Source organism: Neofelis nebulosa, chromosome 8 (assembly GCF_028018385.1).
Source record: "Neofelis nebulosa isolate mNeoNeb1 chromosome 8, mNeoNeb1.pri, whole genome shotgun sequence".
Lineage (NCBI taxonomy): Eukaryota > Metazoa > Chordata > Mammalia > Carnivora > Felidae > Neofelis > Neofelis nebulosa.
Window position 1 is genome coordinate 121,346,600 of NC_080789.1, and position 23,859 is coordinate 121,370,458.

The window sequence follows — 23,859 nt, forward strand, 5'->3', positions numbered from 1 at the left end:
CAGTCTGAAAAGCATGATACGAACATTGCTGTTTGATTTCTATTTATGAAAGATTTCACAATATCAAATTTGTATTTGGACAGTGTTTTGTGTAAAGTTTAGTTTTTGATATCCGTAAAACATTGCAAATACTCAGGTTTCACATAACAAGGTTAGATTGGCTTCCCAGGGTTTTTGCCTGCCCCCCCTCCCCTGCCGCCCCCCTCCCTCCCCCCGGGTAATTAGTTAATTAAGGTTGCACCCAGTCAATGATTCCCTGGAAGACTTCTGAGCTTCCACGGGGTAACCTGGTCTGTGCTCATGGAACATATGGTGTGTGCTCCGATCCGCAGAAAGCATCAGGACCTTCTGTGTGGGAAATGGGACACGGACAAAGTCAATCCTGTTCCCATTCTTAAAGTTCACTCAATACAAAGCAATTTGTACCGCACAAAGGACTTCAACAAAAAGTCTAGAACGTTTTTCTTTTCCCATTTAGACATTGTGGGGTAAAATAGTTTTTGCAACGGTTTTGCAAATTATGACCATATGCACCCTGCACGCTGGTTAATTTACTAAAAAAATATTATTATAGGGTACAGAATGATTGTTATATAGTATTATAGGCTAGGTAGGTGAGGGAAAAATCTTTCTGAAGTTGACCATTGCTCTCTCATGCCACTCTTTTATTTGATTAAATTGCACATGAAGTTTAATTAATTTTTTTAATCTTTATTTATATTTGAGAGAGAGAGACAGAGAGAAAGAGAGGGACAGTGTGTGAGCGGGGGAGGGGCAGAGAGAGAGAGAGAGAGAGAGAGGGAGACAGAATCTGAAGCAGGCTCCGGGCTCTGAGCTCTCTCAGCACAGAACCCGACTGCGGGGCTCGAACTCAGGTGCCAGCGAGGTCATGACCTAAGCCGAAGTAACGACTGAGCCACCCAGGCGCCCCACGCATGAAGTTTAAAATCAACATCCTCAGGGACGACGAAAATAATCTAATCTGTTTATTGTTTCATTACTTCATTCTTTTCCCCTTTGGCTTCCTTTGCTAGAGCGGTTCCGCCCAGCAAGGCGGGAAGGCCTGCATTTTGCTCGCTGTGGAGCTGGCCGCCTGGGCGGCGGTGTTAACGCAGAGCTGGGGTGATTCTGCGCATGTGCGTGCTCTTCAGAGGCTTGTCAAGCAATAGTCACCGTATTTGGGTAGATTAGGTTGACCCAAGAGAATTTGCCTCATCGTACCAGATCTTTCTCTCATAATATAACTTTAAAAGGAGAAGATTACAGAAGTCATACCTTACACCTTTTTTATTTCAAAATCAAATTTCTCACGTGCCACTAAAATGAATTCATCCTTGGATTCTCTCCCCGAGACCGAAGTTGGCAAGCTGAGCGGTATTATATTCAGAGTTCAACCGAAAGGTGGCTTTTACTTTCTACATCGTCTTATTCTGAGTAGTTCGATGGTAAATTAAATACATACTTTCAGGACATTTGGAACAGAAAATAATATTCATTATTCGTGGCAGGAATGAAAAATGCTTTTTGTTAAGAATCGCATAATGGATTTGCCTTGCCTTTTCGTTTATTTTGGGGGGGACCAATGATAGTATTTTCTTTGTAGGGCTTATGATATTTTAGAATAGCTTAGGTAAGGACCCAAGATGTTGCTGTGGGAATCAGGAAAAGATAGATTTGAGATTTGTATCGATATCTATACTCCCCTAGGCACGCTCGGCCAGGGGCAGTTGCTAGGTCCCATAATATCACCTTGGTGGTAACAGAAGAAGTGTCATCTTGACATTCAGGAGCCCATAAGGCAGCCATCTTGCCCCTCGCTGCATGGTGCTGCTTTATTCCATTTGCTTGGATGTCAGCTGTGGGTTTCTCTCCAGTTCCCGCTGGCCAGTTGAGGCCAGTCTTGAACACCAGGTCATTTAGCCAGAGTCCTGGTGCTGCCCAGACTTGGGTCTTACCCCCAGAAGACCGAACATTTGATACGCTGTCACTCATCCTAACTGCCATTATTGTACGTACCCATGCTGCTGATTGGTGCCATGAATGCTGTCATAGAACTCAGTGCTATAGGACTGCTTCAGTGTGGCTGCCGGCCAGAGTCAAGCCTGAGGTAGCTGCACCCCCACGGACACTGGCATTGGACTACTGGCCACCCTCTTTGGGTCTAACTCTGCTAACTTGTCAGTTTCTCCAGCCCTGAGCTCTTCAGGCCAGATCTCCCCCAGATCCCAGCTTTGTCCTCACACCCTGGGGATAATTTTCCAACACATCAATTTTTTTTTTTTTCTTAAGGCATATGATTTCATGGAAGATGGTATTTAAACTTTTCTTTATTATTTAATATCCCTTTGTTTTCTTTTCCTGTAGTCTCTGCTTGTTCGTTAAAAAAGCCCTGAACTGGGGCGCCTGGGTGGCTCAGTTGGTTGAGCGTCCAACTTCGGCTCGGTCACGATCTCACAGTTTGTGGGTTCAAGCCCTGCATCAGGCTCTGTGCTGACAGCCCGGAGCCTGTTTTGGATTCTGTCTCCCTCTCTCTGCTCCTCCCCCACTTGTGCTCTGTCTCTGTCTCTCTCTGTCTCAAAAATAAACGTTAGAAAACATTTTTAAAATAAAATTAAAAAATTAAAAACCCTTGAACTTATTAAAGTTCTTTGTCTTCCCTTACTTATTCATTTAGCACATGTTACTCTTAGCTTGCATATCTGATCAACCTTAGACAACCGGTGATATTTCACTGAATTGATTTAATGCCAACCAAATCCAAAGGGTTCTTAAGGATTGTTAGCTCATGCAACTTTATTAGGGAATCAAGGCACACTTTTATTTGGGCTTTTAAAAATCTTGAAAATAGCTTGAAGATCTTCTTCACCAATCTCAATGCGGGATCCATCCCTCTGCTGAATATATGAATATACATGAATATACATGAATATATATGAAAGTATATGAAAATATATGAAAATATATGAAAATATAATATAATATAATATAATAAGCAGTTATATACAACATATGCCATGAAGCGTTATGGAGTTCAGTGAATCCATTGGCTACATGTATATATACGGTGAGCCCATATTCAGTTTCAGGCCACCGGAATTGATTGACATGGGCCTAGACAATCTAGAGTATAATTCTGGTTAGGATACATAACATTTCTATTGGTTTACATTAAATAGAGCATGAACATATTTTTAAATTAATTGCTTATGTTAAGATTAGAAAGATTTTAATCTACAGTTTTAGATGTTTCCAACAACCATTGGAAGTGTTAGGAGAATAAGTATTAGGAAAGCGACAAAAAAAGATTTTGGACTGAAGCACCCAAGTAACTGATGAATAGGAGACCAATACAAAGTCACTGCAGTTTTTAGGATACTTTGGCCATCTCCTACCAAATCGCTTTGTCTTAGCTGTGAAGATAGTGTTTCTCAAGAGCTCTCCAAAAAGTCATTATGAAATTCATGGCTGCCCATTTACCTTGCTTCAAATGCCCCTGGAGAACCTTTCCCAATGTGTCCATCAAAAGTACAGTCCTTGGAATTCCTAACATGTTGCATCCCTCAAATATTTTGAAGTTTAATATATTTTCATGTAAAAAGGAAAAAAAAAACCTGATATAATTTGTCACAGCAAGATTTGCACCTGACATCTTCACTTACACCATTTCCCCAGAGCTTTCGTTTCTTAACGTAGATCTGGTAAGTTTCTGTCTGGTGTCATATTCCCTCTTCCTGAAGGACTTCATTTTGCAGTTCTTACAGTACAGGTCTGCTGGCAATGAATTCTCTGTCTCTTGATTGAGCTTCTCAAATTTGTGGTTTGATGTCTCTCATTAATCTCTGACCATTATCTCTCGTTATCTCTTTTGCCCCACCCTCTCTCCGTTCTCCTCCTGAGACTCCAGTTACACGTATGTTAGACTGATACTCTCCCACATCTCTTGAATATTCTGGTCATCAGTTTTGAGCTATTTTTTCCTCTCTGTGTTTCAATTAGGGGAATTTCCTTTGTCTTACCTTCAAATTCACTAAATTGTCTTCCTCAGCTATATTGAATCTACTGATGAGTCATCAGAGAAATTCTTCACTTTGAGTGTTGTCTTTTTCATTTCTAGTATTTCCATTTGACTCTTGTTTAATACTTATTTCTCATCTTTCTGCTGAAATTCCTTATTTATAATCATCCGTGTTGTTCACTTCTCTAGATTCTTTAACATTGTAATTATAGTTATTTTAATGTCCTCATCTGATAGTTCCAAGATCTGGGTCATCTTTAAAAAAATTTTTTTTTTTACTGTATATTTATTTTTGAGAGAGACAGAGAGACAAAGTGTGAGGCGAGGAGGGGTAGAGAGAGAGGGAGACACAGAATCCAAAGCAGGGTCCGGACCCTGAGCTGTCAGCACGAACCGTGAGATCATGACCTGAGCCGAAGTCATATGCTTAACCAACTGAGCCACCCAGGTGCCCCGGGCCTTCTTTGAACCTGATTTTGTTGATTGCTTTGTCTCCTGACACTAGGTTTTCTCTTCTCCTTGCCTTTTTGTCTCGTCATTTTTGACTGACCAGCAGACATCACGTGTAGACTAGTAGAAACTGAAGTAAACAGTATTCACAGCTGGAAATGGCGTGCCTCTTCTATCAGATTGCTATTGTAAGGGACGCAGCCAGTCTAGCTAGAAGCTGAGTTGACTTGAGTTGGGTTGTGGCTGTGGTTCTTCTTCATGGACCGCACGCAGCCTTGACGTACCTCTTGGGGTGGATGTGCACTTGGAATGGGAGCCAGAGGAACAGAAGACTTTTTTCTGAATGATGCTCCACCCTCAACTTCAGCAGAACCTTTCTGCTTGTGCCCCAGGGTAGGTCTTTCTCTGTGCTCCTATCCTTCCCTCAGCGGTTGGCAGCTGTTGCTTCCGTAAGTAACACAGAGGGGGTTCCCTCTTGTTCTAATCCAGACCAGTCTTTGGGGAATGCTGTGTGCCCGGGCCTCAGAGATGAGCTCTGTCAGGATTCCTGCCCCTCCTCTCTGTGGTGGTCTACCTGTGCCTGTACTTGAAGCTGACCTTGGGTGGGAGGTTCCCATCCCTCCTGCAATAGTAGGAACCTCCCCTTTGTATTATTACAGACTCTAAAGGCCTAAGACAATTGCTTTCCAGGGAAGGAAATGTTTCTTTTTATTTTTTTTTTAATTTTTTAATGCTTATTTATTTTTGAGAGAGAGAGAGAGAGACGGAGTGCAAGTGGGGAAGGGGCAGAGGGAGGGAGACACGGAATCTGAAGCATGTTCCAGGCTCCGAGCTGCCAGCACAGAGCCGGATGCGGGGCTCAAACCCACAAGCTGCGAGACCATGATCTGAACCGAAGTCGGACGCTCGACCAGTTGAGCCACCCAGGCGCCCCAGGAAATGTTTCTTTAATTTTCCCTCTTGCCATACGATGTCTTCACCTATGCCCTGAGAATAGGAAGGTTTGCTGCCCTCCCCAGCAGTTGAAAGTTTTTCCTTCCTAGGAAAGAAAGCCCTGGGAGAAGTGGGTGGGGCCTGGTGTTTCACACTTCTCCACCCATCACCTTCTTTGAGTCTGATTGGCCAGAGAATTTGCTTCCCCTCTCCCAGGCAGGGTACTTTCGCCTTAGCATCAGCCCATCCCCTCCTAAAGTCTACACCATCAGCAAGTTTCCTGCCCTGCCCTCAATTGTCCCCATGAGCATCTGGTGGGAGATGGGGCAAAAAGCTGAGAGTGAGTGTGAACTCTCCCTGTAACCTGTGCCCCCAGCTACTCGGACTGCTCTGTAACCCGTCCTTGCTCTTCAATGGTTCTTCACATTTTAGCTTATTTTTCTTCCCTGCTTGTGTTGCAGCTGGCATGGTACTGCTTCTGCTGTAGATGAGACTGTTCGTGCATCACATCTCCCATCTCAGGGAGGTCCTCTCTGGAATTCATGTTGCCTGGTTGTGACCTCAGTTCTCTGACAGGTCCAAGAAAGGTTGTGATTTTTAGCATATCTGGGTTTTCTCGCTAATAGTACGGCAGTGGCTTTTTTTTTCTTCTTCGTCCTATGTGGGATGCCGGAAGTCTGAAATTTTTTTATAAAACATTCATACATTTTCTCAGTAAAGAAATGTCAAGAGAAGAAAGTAAAAAAGAATCCTGCACCCAGGGATAATCACTAAAAACTTCTTGCGACCATCCATTCAGACAAATCTTGACACATATTGGCACACACAAGATACAGGGGACATCCATCAGTGACACTCAATGTATATAATCAATTACGGACAGTGTTTTACTCCACGGAAGTAGCATCATTTACTTAACCAATCTCTGTCAATTTACTAGCGCCTTCCAGAGATGTTGTTTCTATTCTTTTGCTACTAAAAACAATGACTTCATCATCTTCATTAGAGCCATTTCCATCGTGGAAGTTTTGGTTACAAATTTCTTAGAGCAGATAGTTTGATAGAAGGTGTGTACGTAAAGTCTAGGATGATCTGGAGCCAGGCGAGGAGGCCAAACCCACAGACACCTTTGTGGCCTCCCGGGCCTTTGAGAAGACGTGCTTGAGATTTGCATATTGCCCGGATCAGCATGGATTCTGTAGGGCTTGGTAGCCCCATCGTCTACCAAGATGTTTCAGAGCCTCCCTGGTAGAGGGCACATCAAATGAAGACTTGTCCCATTTTTGAGAGAATTCCCTAGCGTAACAAGTTTATTAGAAGAAAATTCACTGGCGATATATGTAGACAAATGTTTTGTTTTTACTTTTGACCTATACAATGGTGAGTGCTTGCTTGCATACAGCCTCATATCTTATTTCAATATTCTTAATCCCCCGTCTGTTTTCTCCCAACTGGCAGCACGGAGGCTGGTCCTCCTCTCTTCATATCCTTGTCATTCCCCCTCTTCCCTGCCAACCAACACCCATGGGCCCATACTGGTGTTTAAAAATAGCTGTGCTGCTGAGAAGGTAAAAAGAAGAAAAATGTTAACATAAAAGTCAAGATTAATGACATTTAAGGGACAAAAGATTACCTTTGTTCATGATGAGTTAGAAAGATTGTTTTGATGGTAATCTATTTAGTGGTTTAAAGGAGATGCAAGGAGGCATTCAGCCCAGAAAGAATGGCCAAAGTTTCAGAAAAGGGATATTTGTGGAAAGTAGGAGAAATAAGAGAATGTAATGACTCATTGACAAGAAAAGAAGAAAGTGGATATGATAAGGAATATGGTTAATTAATCCTATGGTGATTAACAAACATAATTGCACTGTAGTTATTACAAACGTTGACTCTTGATTCCTAATTTAGAAGATTATATTGATTAACTGTTGATTTTTAATATGTTTTACGTGCAAAAAATGGAAAACAAACTTAAGAATTACAACCTGTCATAAATGAACCTTGTTTCTTCATTTTATGGTTTTTTTTTAATTTATCAATATACATACACTCAAAAGAAAATGGGAACTATTTATCATAAATTATTTCTAATCACAATTTTTGGTTATTTTTACCATTATTTACCTTACCTTTTCCTACTTAGGAAGTTATCTACTTTTGTATTAACATTACCATTCATTTTCACCTCCATCTATTGCTCTGCAGTCCAATGTTTGCACCTGACAATGAAGTAGCCACAGAAAGACCAGCATGCATATTCCAGAGAAAGTGGAATGTCAGCAGCTGACAAAACAAAATAACAGTTCAATGTGGACAGAGCCAGGATTCAATGTAACGTGCTGTAGCAAAGTTGAAAGTTCAACTCAAACTGGAGAGCAAACACTCTGGTCTACGTGTAGTGCTTCGTTGTTTTGGGTTTTTTGTGGGTTTTGTTTTGTTTTGTTTTTTTCAGTGAAAAGAGAAGCTATCTTGGTCATTGTTGAAGTATTGTCTTTTGGGGAAATGGAATGATTTGCTTTATAGAAGATACGCTTTAGCAAGGGTCTTACCTTTAGTTATTACAGAGTCGATCATTATATGAGAGGTAGGAAAAGAGAACCTTGAAAATTGGAACTAGTGTTTACTACATGTGAATTTAAACACAAAGACTTTCATAAACTTTCAATTACAGGTATCACTTTGGACACAGTGACATGAGTAAATATAAATGTCTTTCTACATGGGAACTTATTTTGTTTTACCAAACTGTTTTCCTAACTTTTTGTGGATTAATTGTTAAAATTTGGGTTAAGTTTTTCTCCGTTAGCATACTGGCAAGTGCCCTCCAAAGCTTGAAATTCTTACCCCAATGATTTCCTTGGTCCATTGTTAACCAGGTGGCAGTGAACTTGCTCTCTACTCCCTGTGCCTAGGAAGAGAGGCAGTTCAAGTGGATGGTTCCCTTTGAAAAAAAAATAGGTGGAAGGATTCTAAAAAGCGCATGCCACGGTCACTTTGGTGATCCTCACTTTTTTGAATCCAAGAAAGGCTAATGATAACAAATACTTCTCATTGTTCTTGTTAAATTGGTGCTGATGTACCTTAAGATTTCGGTTTTGTCTAGCTTTCTGTCACATGGGCCTTGGGAAGACTGAGTCACAATGTTGGTAGCGGTAGTTGGTAGTTTCATCTAGGGGGTTTGAGATACTGTGTAGACAACAAAGGGAACAGTTATTTGGGTAGTTCTCAGACCACTTCAAAGGCTCCAAAGAAAGGAAACTAATTTCCTCATCAGCATCATTGATTGCTACAAGAAAATAAAGCAGGGTTTTCAAAAGGAAAAACATTTCTGAATCCTAATTCTTATATCCAACTAAAGTCTCAACTGAGTATGTAAGAAATATAAAGATCTTTTTGAACGTGTAGAAACTCAAAAAGTTTACCCTACGTGGAACCCGTGTAAGAAAATTACTCAAGAAATACTCCAACCAAACATAGAAAGAATCCAATATGCAGGGTGATATGGACACAGGAGAAGGAGAAAGTAAGTGTGACTCAGAGGGAAGGGAAGCTAGAAAAATGAAACATTGTAGCATTAAACTAGCACTTGGAAGCGCCTCATTCAGGGGCGCCTGGGTGGCTCAGTCAGTTAAGTGTCTGACTCTTGATTTTGGCTCAGGTCATGATCTTACGGTTCGTGGATTTAAGCCCCATCTTGGGCAGTGCGTAGTCTGCTTGGGATTCCCTCTCTCTCTCTCTCTCTCTGTGCCCCTCCCTTTCCCTCTCTCCCCTCCCTTTGCCCCTTGCCTGTTCATGCTCTCTCCCTCTTGCTCTCTCCCAAAAATAAATAAATAAACTTTCAAAAAGGAAGGTCCTCCTTTCAGTGGCAAAGCTTAGTAACAGGTTTACATTTCCTTCCCTATGGAGCCAATGACACTACTTGGTCCTGTAGTAAATAATATTTGCAAAACCACATTATACTTTTTAGAATCAGTGTGTAGATAAAGTGTAAGACACTCCATCATAGTTCGAGAACAATCCCATAGACATTGACAATGTAAAAATAACATTCCTTCCAAAAATTGGGAAGTTGAGAGAGTGAAGGGCATTGGGGGAAAAAAAAAGACTAAACAAATTTCCCATCTTTCACACCAGGGAGTTGGTAAATCACCATATAGAAGTTTCCATATATCGAAATGATAATAAAGGCCACTATGATAAAAGCTAAACCCTTGCAAAATGTTAAAACCTTGTGAAGGAGAGAAGGTGGAAAGTAATGTGAATGCTTTAAATTCTTAACCTTTATTTGTGAAGAAGCCCAAATCAATAAAGGCTATTCTTTATTTTGTAATAATGTTGAGAAAAACTAAACACAGAATGAATGAACAAAACCCTTAGCTTCTGAGAAGTGAGAGTTTCAGGTTCGTGTATGCTATTCGTAGCTCATTTAAAGAATATGTGCATGCATTATCTATCGATAAAAAATCTAGAGTAACAGGAATGAAAAGATCAATAGGTTAGTATATAAAAATAAATAGTAACATATGTGAAGTGCCTGGCACGTAGTAGGCACTCAGTAAGTGATAGCCTTTATGGCTGTCATTACAAATTTTGTTATTCTTATCTGTGGCAGCTGATGTCAGCTGGGTTCTCTCTGCTCCTTCAGATAGAGGCAAAATTGGTTCAAACCATATTCTGGGCTTTGTGGCAGCCTAGAGCGTGTCCTGCGTTTCCTGCAGATGCCCGGGCATATTCTGTGGTTGTCGCTCTGCCCGGCTCCCTCTTCCTTTGAACTAAGTCAGTCTCCGAGTTTCATGGTGCTCCGTTTGCCACCCCAGCTTCCATTTTGTTTAATCCGACGCGAAATTCAATCCAATTCTGCGACTCCTACTAAAATGGCCCACTCACGTGACACCTTTGTCTATGTAAATTTCAGGAGGCTGAGGAGGCATCCCCAAGGTGCCGCTTCAAATTGAATAGTGGACATCACCCCTGGACACTGGTCACCTGTGGCTTCACCACACCCCAGAAGACCTCTAGGCTCGTGGTCTTGCCTGGCCATTTTCTTTCTGTCTCTTCCCAGCCCTTACTTCCGATTACCCACGGGGAGCTCTAGGTTCCTTTTACTTTATTCTGCAGAACTCTCTAGCTGCTCTTCCCAGACCCGGCTCCAGACCCTCCTGGGTAGAGCCTGCCTCACCAAGATGGGCAACAGATTTGGGGCCTTTGGGGTCACAGAACCCACCAGAAAGGTAGTGGTAGTAATAAGGAACACCTTTTTCTGTCTTTCGTGTAGGAACATAGAGATAACTAACCAAGCAGATTTTTACCTCCAGTCTGTTTTCTCACTGTCGTCGACTCTTGTCATCATCAGAGAGATACGGCAGTGAAAAGTCATCAGAGTTATCATTTAAAATAAAGTTTTCTTAAGCTTGTGACTTCACTGGGTAATAGCTGCCCACTTCGTTAAAAAAAAAAAAAGTATAATGGTAAAATATGACCCAACACATAAATGCAGAGTAATGCACTTAAGTTGGTTTTAATGGGCTGTGACTGTCCAACTGCAAACGCACTGTATAAAAACACTGGGCTTTGTACATTAGAGAAGGCAGAAAAGACCCCTGTGGGACTATGGCTGGCACATTTTAAAGCTCAGTCGCCTTTCTCTAAGCTGCAGAGAAACCACATCTCTATGCACGGATTTGAAATGTTATATTTCATGCAAATATATTTCATACATTTATTTTCATGCCAGGTAAGATCTCCAAAACCAGTCGGAGTGCACGAAGAAAAGAAGGGGAGATTACCAGTGGCTAAGGTAGAATAATAACTAATATGACCATTATTATTAACATACTTATTCTTTATGTTGATGCTGGCCCTTCTTAAAAAGTAGCAATGACTTTGAAGGCTACACTGAGAGTCCATCACCATGAAGAGACAGAGGACATAATTCCCACTATAGTCTGATTCTGGGGTACATCTGGGCTGGACCCAAAGAAATCGCTCTCATTCATATGCCTACCATTCCACTGTTAGAAATTCATTCCTTTTACCAAACTTTGTCCCCTTGTAAAATATAAACAATACTGAGAAATGGATGACACAAAGCTCTAACATGATTGCTTTGGTCAGATCTTTCCTGAGAACAGTTTTGGTAAAAAAAAAAAAAAAAAAAAGGAACTAGAGTAACTAACTAGAGAAGCTCCTGCTTATAATGAACTAGAGAGGTCATAGGAAGGATTTAGGAAAAGGGATACCCAGGATCGGCAGGGGGAGGGTGATGAAAATAAGTTTTGATTCCTTTGTAATATTATCTAGAGCTGGCTGCCTTTAAACGAATCACTTACAGGACATGGAAGCATGGGATCTTAAATTCTTGAACTTGATGGGGATTTGCAAGTAAATGTAACTCAGATTATGTTTGATAGGGGCCCCTGGGTGGCTCAGGTGGTTAAGCGTCCATCTTCAGCTCAGGTCATGGTCTCACGGTTCATGAGTTCAAGCCCCGCGTCGGGCTCTGTGCTGACAGCTCAGAGCCTGGAGCCCACTTCGGATTCTGTGTCTCCCTCTCCCTCTCCTGCGTGTGCTTTCTCTCTCTCTCTCTCTCTCTCTCTCTCTCAGGACTAAATAAAACACTAAAAAATTTTTAAAAATTAGTTTTGATAGTAGGTAGAATATGCATGCGATTTAACAGATACAGCTTTTCAGACTTATGAAGACACAGCATATTGTGCACATAATTCACTTTGTGATGTGTTTTCTATTGAAAGATGGAAGACAAACATGATTTGGAAGAGCAAATACGAGTGCTAAGGGCAAATTTAGAAAGTGAGAAAAGGAAGATAGAAAGGTACTAGTAATAATGTTCCTTTGTTGCTAATAGTTGTTCATTTGTAGTTAATAAAACATTTAACCATCTATAAATTTATTACAGATTTAAGAAAGAATCCGAATGGATAAACAAAAACTGGGAAAAGAAATTCTATATTCTCAGGAACAGGTATGTGGTGATATATACATATTCTATTTATAAAAATGTGACTAATCATCTTTTAAGGGAATTGGGAGCCTTGCATTTCTCTGTACATATTAATTAATATAAAATGCCAGCATACACTTTTAACAGGAAATGCAAACTAATTGGCTTATAATAGAAGAGTTGTTGAAGTCACTTCAAGGAAAAACTAATTCAAGACTCTGTTTTCAGTCCCTATCTCCATATTTCAACTTTTTTTTTAAGATTTATTCCTTTTTTTAAAAAATTTTTTAATGTTTATTTATTTTTGAGAGAGAGAGAAAGACAGGGTATGAACCAAGAAGGGGCTGAGAGAGAGAGGGAGACATGGAATCTGAAGGAGGCTCCAGCTTCTGAGCTGTCAGCACAGAGCTGGATGCGGGGCTCGAACCCACGAACCGTGAGGTCATGACTTGAGCCGAAGTCTGGCACTTAACTGACTGAGCCACCCAGGTGCCCCAACTCACACAGTCATTTTAATTTATCTTCCCGATGTCATCTCTGACTTTTTGAAAGTGTAAAATTCTGGAGAACACTATACAATTCTGGAAAGGCTAAAAGCAGCACCAAGTAAATGCCTATTTATTTTCTCCCTAGTCCTAGCATGTTAATTTAACACATCTATATTCGATCCTCTTGTTTTCTGCCATAACGTCCCCCAGAGTCTCTTCTTTATTGCATGTTGAAAGTTCCTTTGCAAGATTTTCTCACAGGCAAGCAGCATTCAAGACAGGATCGACTGAGTGTTGGTCTGGTGTCATAGGTCAAGCATGAGACTCACCTGACGTCATAGGATGATAATGCCCTACAATTGTACAGCGTTTCATAAGCATACACTATTATTGTGTGTGTGTGTGTGTGAGAGAGAGGAAAAAAACCATAAAATTCTATACATAGCTGTGTTCATTACACTGAACTAGTCCCAGGCGGTACACTGATAATCCACGTGATAGCAGAAATATCATCAGATGTGACAGAAAGATCTCCTCCTTGTAGTAAAACGTTCTGCTTTGTGCTCCTGCTTGTGCTTCGAGTTTGCGCCGATGACACTTTGTGCCCTGAAAAATGTGCACATTAATACTTGCCCCAACCACTTCATACAGTCATTATAAGGATAGAATATAGACCCTGGTGAAACACAAGACTGAGAACAAAGGCAACTTGAATATGCACTTCATTTCATTTCCCCAAACATGGATTTTGGAGTCTCTCTGAAACAGAGTAGACTCTCTTCCCCTTACTTATTTCTGTGGGGTTCACGTTCATCCTTAATATTTACCTTATATCTGTCCCAATGGGATTCATCCTATGTTTCAAAGACCATTTACAAGAATGTCTCAGGTTTACTTCAAGTTGATTTGCTGTTGGTCAGGATGTTGACAATCATATTCATCATTTTGGTCTGTGCAGACCCTATGTTGATATCTAAATATCGTGAAGAGCAAGAAATCCGGTTGCATAGTTTCTATGTTTTCTCATTTAGTCGACTAACTGGGATGCGATGTTGGGATCTAATGCATTGTGTCTCTGGTGTGGTTGCATCACCAAGTGTTCGTTCAAGGTGATATATAACATAGAGAGTGTATATATCCCGGGCACTGCATCATGGTGTGGGATGGAGATGAACGGTGCAGTCGCAGATTTGCATCGCTAGAATGGTCATTTCACTTCATCTAACAGAGCTCAGATTGGGAGCCATCATTTTGTTCAGTAGAGGAAAAACTTCACCTTGGCCAGCCAAGGTAACGATCAAATCCAACAATTTCTCAGCCGATTCATGATTTATATTCAGCTCCGGTCCAATTCAGAGCTTTCTCTCCAAGCTCCTTTTCTGTCTCTGCCGAGTTGGCTCTATTTCCAGGAAGATGGAAACTAAGCAGTGATGACAAGGACAGGGGCTCGTCCTTCCTCTTAGCGTGGCATGCCTGGTACAGTGTCGCTTCTCTCGACACAGATGGCCTGCAGGTGTGGCACATGGGCACGAGAATAGATCCCCCTCTTCCTGGTGCCACAGCGATGCCGCCTTTCCCGCCTCGACCCCAGACACCCATCCGAACCATCCCCCTGATCTGCCTGCTGAGCTCCTGGGGGTGGCCAGACCCACCGATGCGCATCACACTTCCCAGGTCACAGACAACTTGCACACACGCTGTTCCCCCATCACTGTGGAGTATGCACGTCTAAGAGGTGGATGTACGTACCCCTTCCCTCGCCCCTCCTCTCCGCATGCGCAGAAGCGCCAGCATAGCATTCAGGGAGATTGCCCCCCCCCCCCCCCCCCCACCCCGCGGCCGGCAGAACTGAAGGTAGGAAGTGTCTGGTCCAGCTCGCTGGGCTCTGTATTCCCTCTTTCTTCCCCTCCCTTTGAACCCGTTATAAACCCCTTCGTTCTTGGACGTGGGAGGCAGGGGAGGTTAGGTAACCAGAAACTCTATACTGCTCCCTTCCTCTTCTCTCTCCACTTCTCTCCCTGCTCGGGTGTCGAGCTTGCCCCTGATGTCACGGGAGGCGTAGCACTTTCCCCGGTACACCTGCCGTCCCCGGTTTCGTTAGTTTCACCCCTGACAGGCCGAGACTCTTGTATCTTTGTTCTCAGTTCACGTCAGGGTGTGGCCCGGAGGTGGGGGGAGGTGGGAAAGAAGATTCAGCCCTTGATAGCTTGTTGTCTCTCATTGCCACGAGTACACCCACAAAACATTCATTTTCAATTGTCTGTGAAATTCAAATTTCCCAACAACTGCCAAAGCCAAATCGGGATAAATCTGGAGTCTTGGGCCTTCCGTGGTTTTTCTGAGTCTTGCCCCTTCTTCTTAATTCAGCTGCCCGAAGCCTTCTCAGAAGCTAGACCCTGGACAGGTGTGGGGTTGACTCATGAAGTTCCCAGTGTTCGGCTCATGGTGATACAAGACACAGTTTCCCAGGGTGGGAAGTGAGGGGAATTGGAATCCAGAGTTGAGCAGACATGGGTGCTGATGGCAGCTTTATTTATAACTGCCAAAACTTGGAAGCAACCAAGATGTCTTTTATGCAGAAAATGGAATATTATTCAGCAGTGAAATGAAATGAGCTATCAGACCATAAGATATGGAAGAACCTGAAATTTTCACATATTACTAATTGAAGAAAAGCCCGTCCGAAAAGGCTATGATTCCCATATGCCATTCTGGAAAAGGTAAAAGTATGCAGACAGCAAAAGGATCAGTAGTTGCTAGGGGTTTGGGGCTAAGGGGAGATGAATCAGTGGAGCATAGAGGATTCGGGGGCAGTGACATTACCTTGTACGACACTGCAAAGGTAGATGCCTGCCATTATACATTTGTTAAAACCCATAGAGGGGTGCCTGTGTGGCTCAGTTGGTTAAGCATCCGACTCTTGATCTCAGCTCAGGTCTTGGTTTCAGGGTCGTGAGTTTAAGCCCCGAGTTAGCCTTAGTGCTGGGCATGAAGCCTACTTAAAAAAAAAAAAAATGAATGTACTAGACCAAGACTGAACCTTAATGCTATGCACTCTGAATAATAATGGTGTATGAGCGTAGGTTCATTGATTGTAACAAATGGACCACTCGGTTGGTTGTTAACCGTGGAGGAAGCTATCCACGTGGGGTGGGGGGCAGGAAGTATATGTGAAACCTCTGTACATCCTTCTCGATTTGCTGTGAATCTAAAACTCCTCTAAAAAATAAAATATATTAAAAAAAGAAGAAGAAGAAAGAAAAGGAAGGGGGGAAAAAAAGCTAAGCGGACAACCAAACGTAGATGTCGGTCTGAAGGTACTGTTCAGAGACGCGGGATTCAGAATGAAGAGTAACTGGGAGCTCTCCGGGACAGAGGTGTGGAGGTACACGGTAGGGTGTGGAGGGCGGTCCAGAATCTCTGAAGGGTGTAGCAATTTTTTTTTTCCCCCTGATTCTTGTGGTTTCCTAGGCTGAGTGTGGGGAGCAGGCTATTAAGACCATCAAACAAAACTCAGAACTGAGATCCGTCTGAATTTTCCAGCTTCTCTTTTGTAGCAAATGAAAGTTGGCTTCGGGGCGCCTGGGTGGCGCAGTCGGTTGGGCGTCCGACTTCAGCCAGGTCACGATCTCGCGGTCCGTGAGTTCGAGCCCCGCGTCAGGCTCTGGGCTGACGGCTCGGAGCCTGGAGCCTGTTTCCGATTCTGTGTCTCCCTCTCTCTCTGCCCCTCCCCCGTTCATGCTCTGTCTCTCTCTGTCCCAAAAATAAATTAAAAAAAAAAAAAAAAAGAAAGTTGGCTTCAATCTTGGAGTATATTTATCCATTCCTAAATATCTCAGCCCAAAGTCCTCTCCCCAGTTTAGCCAGCCTACTGTCCAGAACGGATACTTTTAGTTATTTGGAAATAGATCCTTTCTCCAGCAGTCATCTTCATCTAGCAAAGTTACTTTGTGTGAAAGATCCAAACTGTCCTCTTTGCAAATGTAGGTGCAGCAAAATGATTAATCTCAAAGACGCCTGCCATGAAATTGTTAAACTGAATGAAATCTCAAGCTGATAGAGTCACCTGCCTATCTTCCGTTTTTGTATCTAAAGCAGTGAAGTCATTCCTATGGTTTTATAAAATTGAAGATACACTATTCTTTTAGAATTCCATCCATAGTGCCCTGTATATATCAGTTAGCCCATTTTTTCTGACCACTGCATAATATTCCATAGTGTGTCTTTTTGAAAATTTAATTTTTTAAATTTTTTTCTGACCACTGCATAATATTCCATTATATGTCTTTTTTTAATATTTAATTTTAATTTTTTTTTAAGACAGAAAGAATGCAAGCAGGGGAGGGGGTAAAGGGAGAAGGGGGTAAGAGAGAGAGAGGGAGAGAGAGAGAGTCTTAAGCAGGCTCCATGCCCAGTGCAGAGACTGATGCGGGGCTGTATCCCATGACCCTGACACACCATGACCTGAGCCAAAATCAAGAGTTGGGTGCTTCACCGACAGCCGCCCAGACGCTCCCATAGAATGCCTTTACCTAGTGTTACTAATCTCCATTTTTGGTGGTCAGTCAGGTTTTCGCCAGCTCCTCTTAAGGCTTGCCAGGATTTCCTTTGGTACATATGGAGTAAGGTGGTTGAGTTCTGTTACGATGACCACGCTTCTTGATTTGCCTGGGCTGATTCTGGTTTAAGCTGGTTGCCTGGTATAATGATCAATAGCATTTCCTTTCATTCTCAGATGTGTCCTGAATTGGTTGATAAATCACATGGTCACCCTAGTCCGGTTAAAAAGGCTCCTGTTCTTCTCCAGGAAGGCTATAACAGTTTACATTCCCAACAGCAGGCCCATTAAAGTTAGTTTCACTTTTGTAGATTCTGGAGATAGCGCAGTAAACAAAATAACCAAGTCTCTGCCCTCACAGAACTTACCTTCTATTGGGAGGAAACGCAATAGACAAGTAAATATATAAAATGTCCGGTTATGACATTTTATACAACACATCGTTCCCCTGCAGGACAGGGCAGGGGTTGCGAGTTTAGAAGGGGTGGGCAGGGAAGATGTTTCTAGTAAGGTGATCTTTGAGTGAAGACCTGAACTGAAATGAGGGAGCAAGCCATGAGGTTGACTGGAAGAACATTCCAGGCAGATGGAACGGCACGTGCAAAGGCCCTGGGTTGGGAGCTTTCCTGTGTGTTCAAAGGATGTTAGGAGGCCAGGTGGCTGGAGTGGAATGAAGAGGGACAAGTCGATGAGGTAGAAGATTCAGAATTTCGCTCTGCATGGGAATAGCTAACATTTTTTTAAATAAAAAAAATGTTCGGGGCGCCTGGGTGGCTCAGTCGGTTAAGCGGCCGACTTCAGCTCAGGTCGTGATCTCGCGGTCGGTGAGTTCGAGCCCCGCGTCGGGCTCTGTGCTGACAGCTCAGAGCCTGCAGCCTGTTTCAGATTCTGTGTCTCCCTCTCTCTGACCCTCCCCCGTTCATGCTCTATCTCTCTCTGTCTCAAAAATAAATAAACATTAAAAAAATTAAAAAAAAAATGTTCTCTTTCACGTGTCTGCTGTGCCATTATCACACCTAATAAAGTTAGGAATATAAATTCTTCGCTATTATTTCACCATATCCAAAGTTTCTTGATTATCTCAAGAGTATCTTTTAAAGTTGTTTATTTAAAGTGAGATCCAGATAAGATGAACCACTACATTTGAGTGTTATGTCCCTTAAATCTCCCCCTCCCATAACAGTTCCACATTCCTGTCCATTGATTTGCTAAAAAAATATGCCCGTTTGTTGTCTAGAATGTCCCACGTTCTGGATTTGGCTAACTCTGTGTGTGTGTGTGTGGTCATTTAACGATTCTCCTATCCCTATATGTTCTACAGACTTATTTTTAAATCTGGAGGCTTGATCAGATTTACATTCAATATTTCAGGGAAGACTACTTCATTGGAAGTATTATTTATCCTGCTGCATCACATCATCAGACACTTGATGTGAATGTGGCTGCATTATTTTACTGAATCCATACATTTTAAGGTTCACTATTGACCTTTCTCCAAATAATTTGAGCATCCATCAATGACTGTGAACTATGATCCACTATTTTATTAGGGGTTATAAATTAGTGATCGCCTAATTCTATCTTTCCGTCTCCATTTATTAGCTAAAATTCTATTTACAAAGTTTTCCCTCAACTATTTGGTTACCCTAAACTATAGTTTATACAAAGAAGGCAAGATAAATGCTTGACTCCCTTTACTTGTTAATATTCAGAATATTGAGTTCGTGCCCTAACACTTCATCGGAGAGTCTTTGCCAATGAAGAGGAAACCCAATCTGATTTTATATCTTAAAAACATTACTCTGACCTCTGTGTTGATTATAGGGAGGCCCAAGGTAAAGTTAGGAGTTCTGGAAATAATAACCCATTCTTAGGCAAAACACGGTGGTGATTTGGCTCGGATGGAAGCAGAGAAATGATTGCATTTTGGATATATTTTGAAAGTAGGCTCAATAGGATTGTTGAAAGATTGCATAGAAGGTGAAGGAGAAAGACATTGAGGATGGATGTCAGGGTCTTAGCTAACCAACAGGAAAGATGGGGTTGCCTGCCACGGAGACAAGCAAGCATGTTTCACACAGGAAAGCTCCCAACCCAGGGCCTTTGCACGTGCCGTTCCATCTGCCTGGAATGTTCTTCCAGTCAACCTCATGGCTTGCTCCCTCATTCATTTCAGGTCTTCACTCAAAGATCATCTTACTAGAAACATCTTCCCTGCGCACCCCTTCTAAACTCGCACCCCCTGCCCTGTCCTGCAGGGGCATGTGGTCAGTGGGAAATCACTTCAGTTTCTGATATCAGCTTAAGATGCCTATTATTACCTAAGAGTAGACGTCAGATAGGCAATCATGACCATATGAGTCTGAAATTCAGAAGAAAGTTTAGGCTGCATACATAGATTGAGATATATTAGTATAGGTGTTATGTATGTATGTAGTTTTTTTATTAAAGTTTATTTATTTATTTTGAGAGAGAGGGAGGGGGGAGGGGCAGAGAGAATCCCAAGCCAGCTTCCTACTCTCAGTGCAGAACCTAACCCAGGGCTTGAACCCACAAACTGTGAGACCATGACCTGAGCTGAAATCAAGAATTTGACACTTAACTGACTGAGCCACCCAGATGCCCCTGTGTGTGTTTTAAGTATGTATTTTAAGTAGGCTGCATGCCCAACATGGGGCTTGAACTCATGACCCTGAGATCAAGAGTCACAGACTCTACCAACTGAGCCAGCCAAGCACCCAGTGTAGGTGTTATTTAAAGCCATGAGACTAGGGGCGCCTGGGTGGCTCAGTAGATGAAGCACCCGACTTCAGCTCAGGTCATGATCTCCTGGTTTGTGGGTTTGTGCCCCGTATCAGGCTCTGTGCTGACAGCTTGGAGCATGGAGCCTGCTTCAGGTTCTATGTCACCCTCTCTCTGTATACCTCCCCCACTCATGTTCTCTCTCTCTCTCTCTGTCACTCTCTCTTTCTCTCAAAAATAAATAAACATTAAAAAAAAAATAAGTAAAGCTAAGAGTGAGTGTGGGTAGAGAAAAAGAGCATGCTGGGTGAATCAGGGTGTTTCATCAGGACATACCTGAACAGGGAAATTTTTAATATCAAGAAGTATTAACTAATAGAAGGTGGTTAATTGTTAAAGGAGGTAGAAGAAACTCTAGAGAATAGGGGGAGTCACACAATGTAGGAAGCAGCTTCTGCCTTGAGGGCCGAGGAAAAGTATTTATGGAAGGAACAAATGTGGAAGAGTTCTCCCCTCAAGGCTGAGATTCAGACACCATGGCAGAATGTGTAAGTCCGGCCCAGCGGATGGTGGAAAAGTTCCCTGAAGGCACCGCAGACTGGCCTGATGAGCAGGAAATCATCGGCCGAGGTACCAGCAAAGCTTGCTGGAGAGTGAGCTCCACGAACATCACTGACAGTTGCACACTTCCTAAGGTAAGAAGGGAAAAAAACCCACCTAGGACACGGAGACCGCTTCGTGAACCCTCACTGACTATGCCCGTCCTGGGTAGTGCCCCCTGTCTGAAGAATGCAGCCCTCCTCGCTCCAGGGGTATAGGAAGGCAACAGGCCCTTCACACAGGGCAGCCAAATCCCGCCCCTGTACCACCTTTTCCTGAAAATGGAGGAAAAGTTCTGGGCACCTGGTCCCCGAGGAATTCCTCCAGTTCCTGTATCCCAGGACTGGCATAACAGGACCCTATGTGCTTGGAACTGAGCTTATCTTATATTTTCTGCCCAAAGAAATATATGTGATTACTGCAGAGATCTTCTCTGCCGTGTCAACAATAAGGTTGCTTATCTATGCGGTTAACGAATGTGGTGCCTCTACTGGAGAATTTGCTGACAAACACAATGAGCAAAAAAATTGCCCAACTAGAAGAGGTGAAACAGACTTCCAACAAACAGATCCAGAACACAAATGAAATGCAGAAGTCACAGCAGGCCTTGGTTCAAAAGCACCATTGTCTTTTTGACGTCCAGAGGAATAACATTGGAGCCTACTTACCAGGAACGGCTGCATAGAGTATACAAGGAGGTAAAGAATCGTCTGGACTATCACATCTCCGTGCAGAACGTGATGGGTCAAAAGGAACAAGAACACATGATAAACTGGGTGGAGAGGCATGCGGTCTCTACACAGCAGGAAAAGGAGGCAATGGCCAAGTGCATTGCAGATCTAAAGCTGCTCGGCTCAAGTACGGCCAGTTCTATAAATGCGTCTATCTCAGTGGAGACAGCTAGAAGCAATTGATCAAGGAGACTAGTCAATGTGGCAAAATCTTTCTGTGTTGCTGTCTACTAAAGTTACGCTTAACCTCTCCTAAAAATGAAAAGTTTGAATTTTACGTAGTGAGAAAGTGAAAACAATCTACGGGCCAGGGACATGTTTTTCATCCTCCTTGTGCTGTATTTTGAGTTGTTCCGTGATCACTTTTGAATGAGCAGTTTGCTTTTCATAAAACTTGTTGCCCGAATAAAGATTACCAAGATGTAGTTTAAATTTGTAATTGATTCTACCACCTTGCAATACAGTGACAGTTGAAACTAAAGGGAGGAGGAGGACGAGGAGGGGAAGGGGAAGAGGAAGAGGAAGGAAAGAGCCCATCAAAACCAGGAAGTGCAGCCCCTTCCTCTTATGCGCACCTAGCAACCAGAGTACAGCAGGAACATGGTCAGCGTGAAAGACTCCTCTGTATTTTCCACTTCTTGGCTCATCGGGGCCCATTTCCAGCAACCCAGGTGGGTCAAAGTGGAATCCTTTTGTTGGCGGGGCGACCATGTGGTATCCGCGGCTGCAGGGACTGTAGGGAAGACAGGAACTTCATGACAACACGTTCAAGACAAGCATGTAAGAATCCAGGCCAGCCTTCTATCTCATTTTCAGCATACAGTACAATTAATGTGTCCTTTTGTTTATTCATTCACTTAACAAATATGTATTGAGCGTGTACTAGTTGAATTTCTGGCAGGAGGAAAAGTAGGAATTGGCTGCCACTTGCTGTTACTCTGATCGACACTTCAAGCTGACAAGGGAGCGACTGTGCAGCATCTAAAGGAACAAGGAGTAAGCTGGGCAATTCGTCTCCTCGGCTAAAAAGGTCACCGATTTCTCTTCAAGACAGATTCATATCCCCTCTCATAGCAATCTACTCGCGGGGGGAGGGGGAGTCACAGTGGGCCTGCCATTCACCGCATTCAAAATGGCCGCTGCTAGTTGTGTGTTAGCGTGTTATGAGTGTGGTGAACGTATTCGATGAATGTTTTAGTTTGCTAGATGTGCCAGAGACAATGCTAATCATTTTACGTGCATCAGATCCTCCTTGAAACTGTAGGAGGTAGTTTAAAAAAATGCTAACTCCACTTTTCTTGGGAGGAAACTGAAGTTGAAAGAAGTTGAAGGAATTTGGCAGAATTCACGTAGCTGAAGAGTGGCAGGTCTCAGGCACGGACACAGCTCTTTCTGACCCTAAAAACATGTTACTCTTATTTTATTTGTTTAAAAACATTTTTTTTGTTCATCATTGAATACGTACAGAAGAATACTCAAGATATACTAGTATAGTATAAAGATAACAAGATAGCGAACACGTGTATTCTCGCTACAAGATAGAGTATTAGTAGTAGCTTCGTAGCCGCCGTGTGCCCACCCGGTGCCTAGTGCCTTTTCTTCCTCCAATATAACGTCTATCCTGAAGTTAATGTTTATCATTCTCTGGGGGAAGGTTTTTTGGTGGTTTGTTTTTTTTTTTTTTGAGTTCTTATTTTAATTGCAATTAGTTGACATACAGTGCTATATTAGTTTCAGTTGTACAATGTAATGATTTATCGGTTCCATACAACACCCAGTGCTGATTACAAGTGCACTCCTTAATCCCCATCACCTATTTCCCCCCCGTCCCCGCTGGGAGCCGTCTGTGTGTTCTCTATAGTGAGGAGTCTGTTTCTTGGTTTGTTTCTCTTTCTTTATTCCCTTTGCTCATTTGTTTTGTTTCTTAAATTCCACATATGAGTGAAATCGTATGGTATTTGGCTATCTCTGACTTACTTCCTTAGCAGAATACTCTCCAGCTCCATTTGTGTTGTTGCAAATGGCAAGATTTAATTTTTTTGGCCAAATAATATTCCGTGGTGTATGTTCTTTATCCATTCATCAATTGATGGATGCTTGGGCTGCTTCCATATCTTGGCTATTGTAAATAATACTTCTACAAGGATAGGGGTGCATGTATCCCTTTGCATTAGTGTTCTTGTATTCTTTGGGTAAATACCCAGTAGTGCGATTACTGGATCATAGAGTAGTTCTATTTCTAACTTTTTGAGGAATCTCCACACTGTTTTCCACAGTGGCTGTACCAGTTTGCATTCTTACCAACAGTGCATGAGCTTTCCTTTTTCTCCGCTTCCTTGCCAACTCCTGTTGTTTCCTGTGTTGTTGATGTTAACCATTTG

At 42.5% G+C, this 23,859-nt stretch overlaps 1 protein-coding gene across 3 annotated transcripts in view; it reads left to right on the plus strand.

The window, feature by feature from the left end:
• C8H10orf67 (chromosome 8 C10orf67 homolog) overlaps nucleotides 1-23,859 on the plus strand; it is a 169,198-nt gene that overhangs the window by 97,593 nt on the left and 47,746 nt on the right. For 2 of the 3 annotated variants that reach the window (XM_058681694.1, XM_058681693.1), the window contains exons 11-13: nucleotides 11,133-11,195; nucleotides 12,151-12,230; nucleotides 12,315-12,380. In XM_058681694.1, the coding sequence (XP_058537677.1) occupies nucleotides 11,133-11,195; nucleotides 12,151-12,230; nucleotides 12,315-12,380 (209 nt within the window). The remainder of the gene's footprint in view (nucleotides 1-11,132; nucleotides 11,196-12,150; nucleotides 12,231-12,314; nucleotides 12,381-23,859) is intronic. The other variant, XM_058681696.1, reaches the window with a different exon arrangement.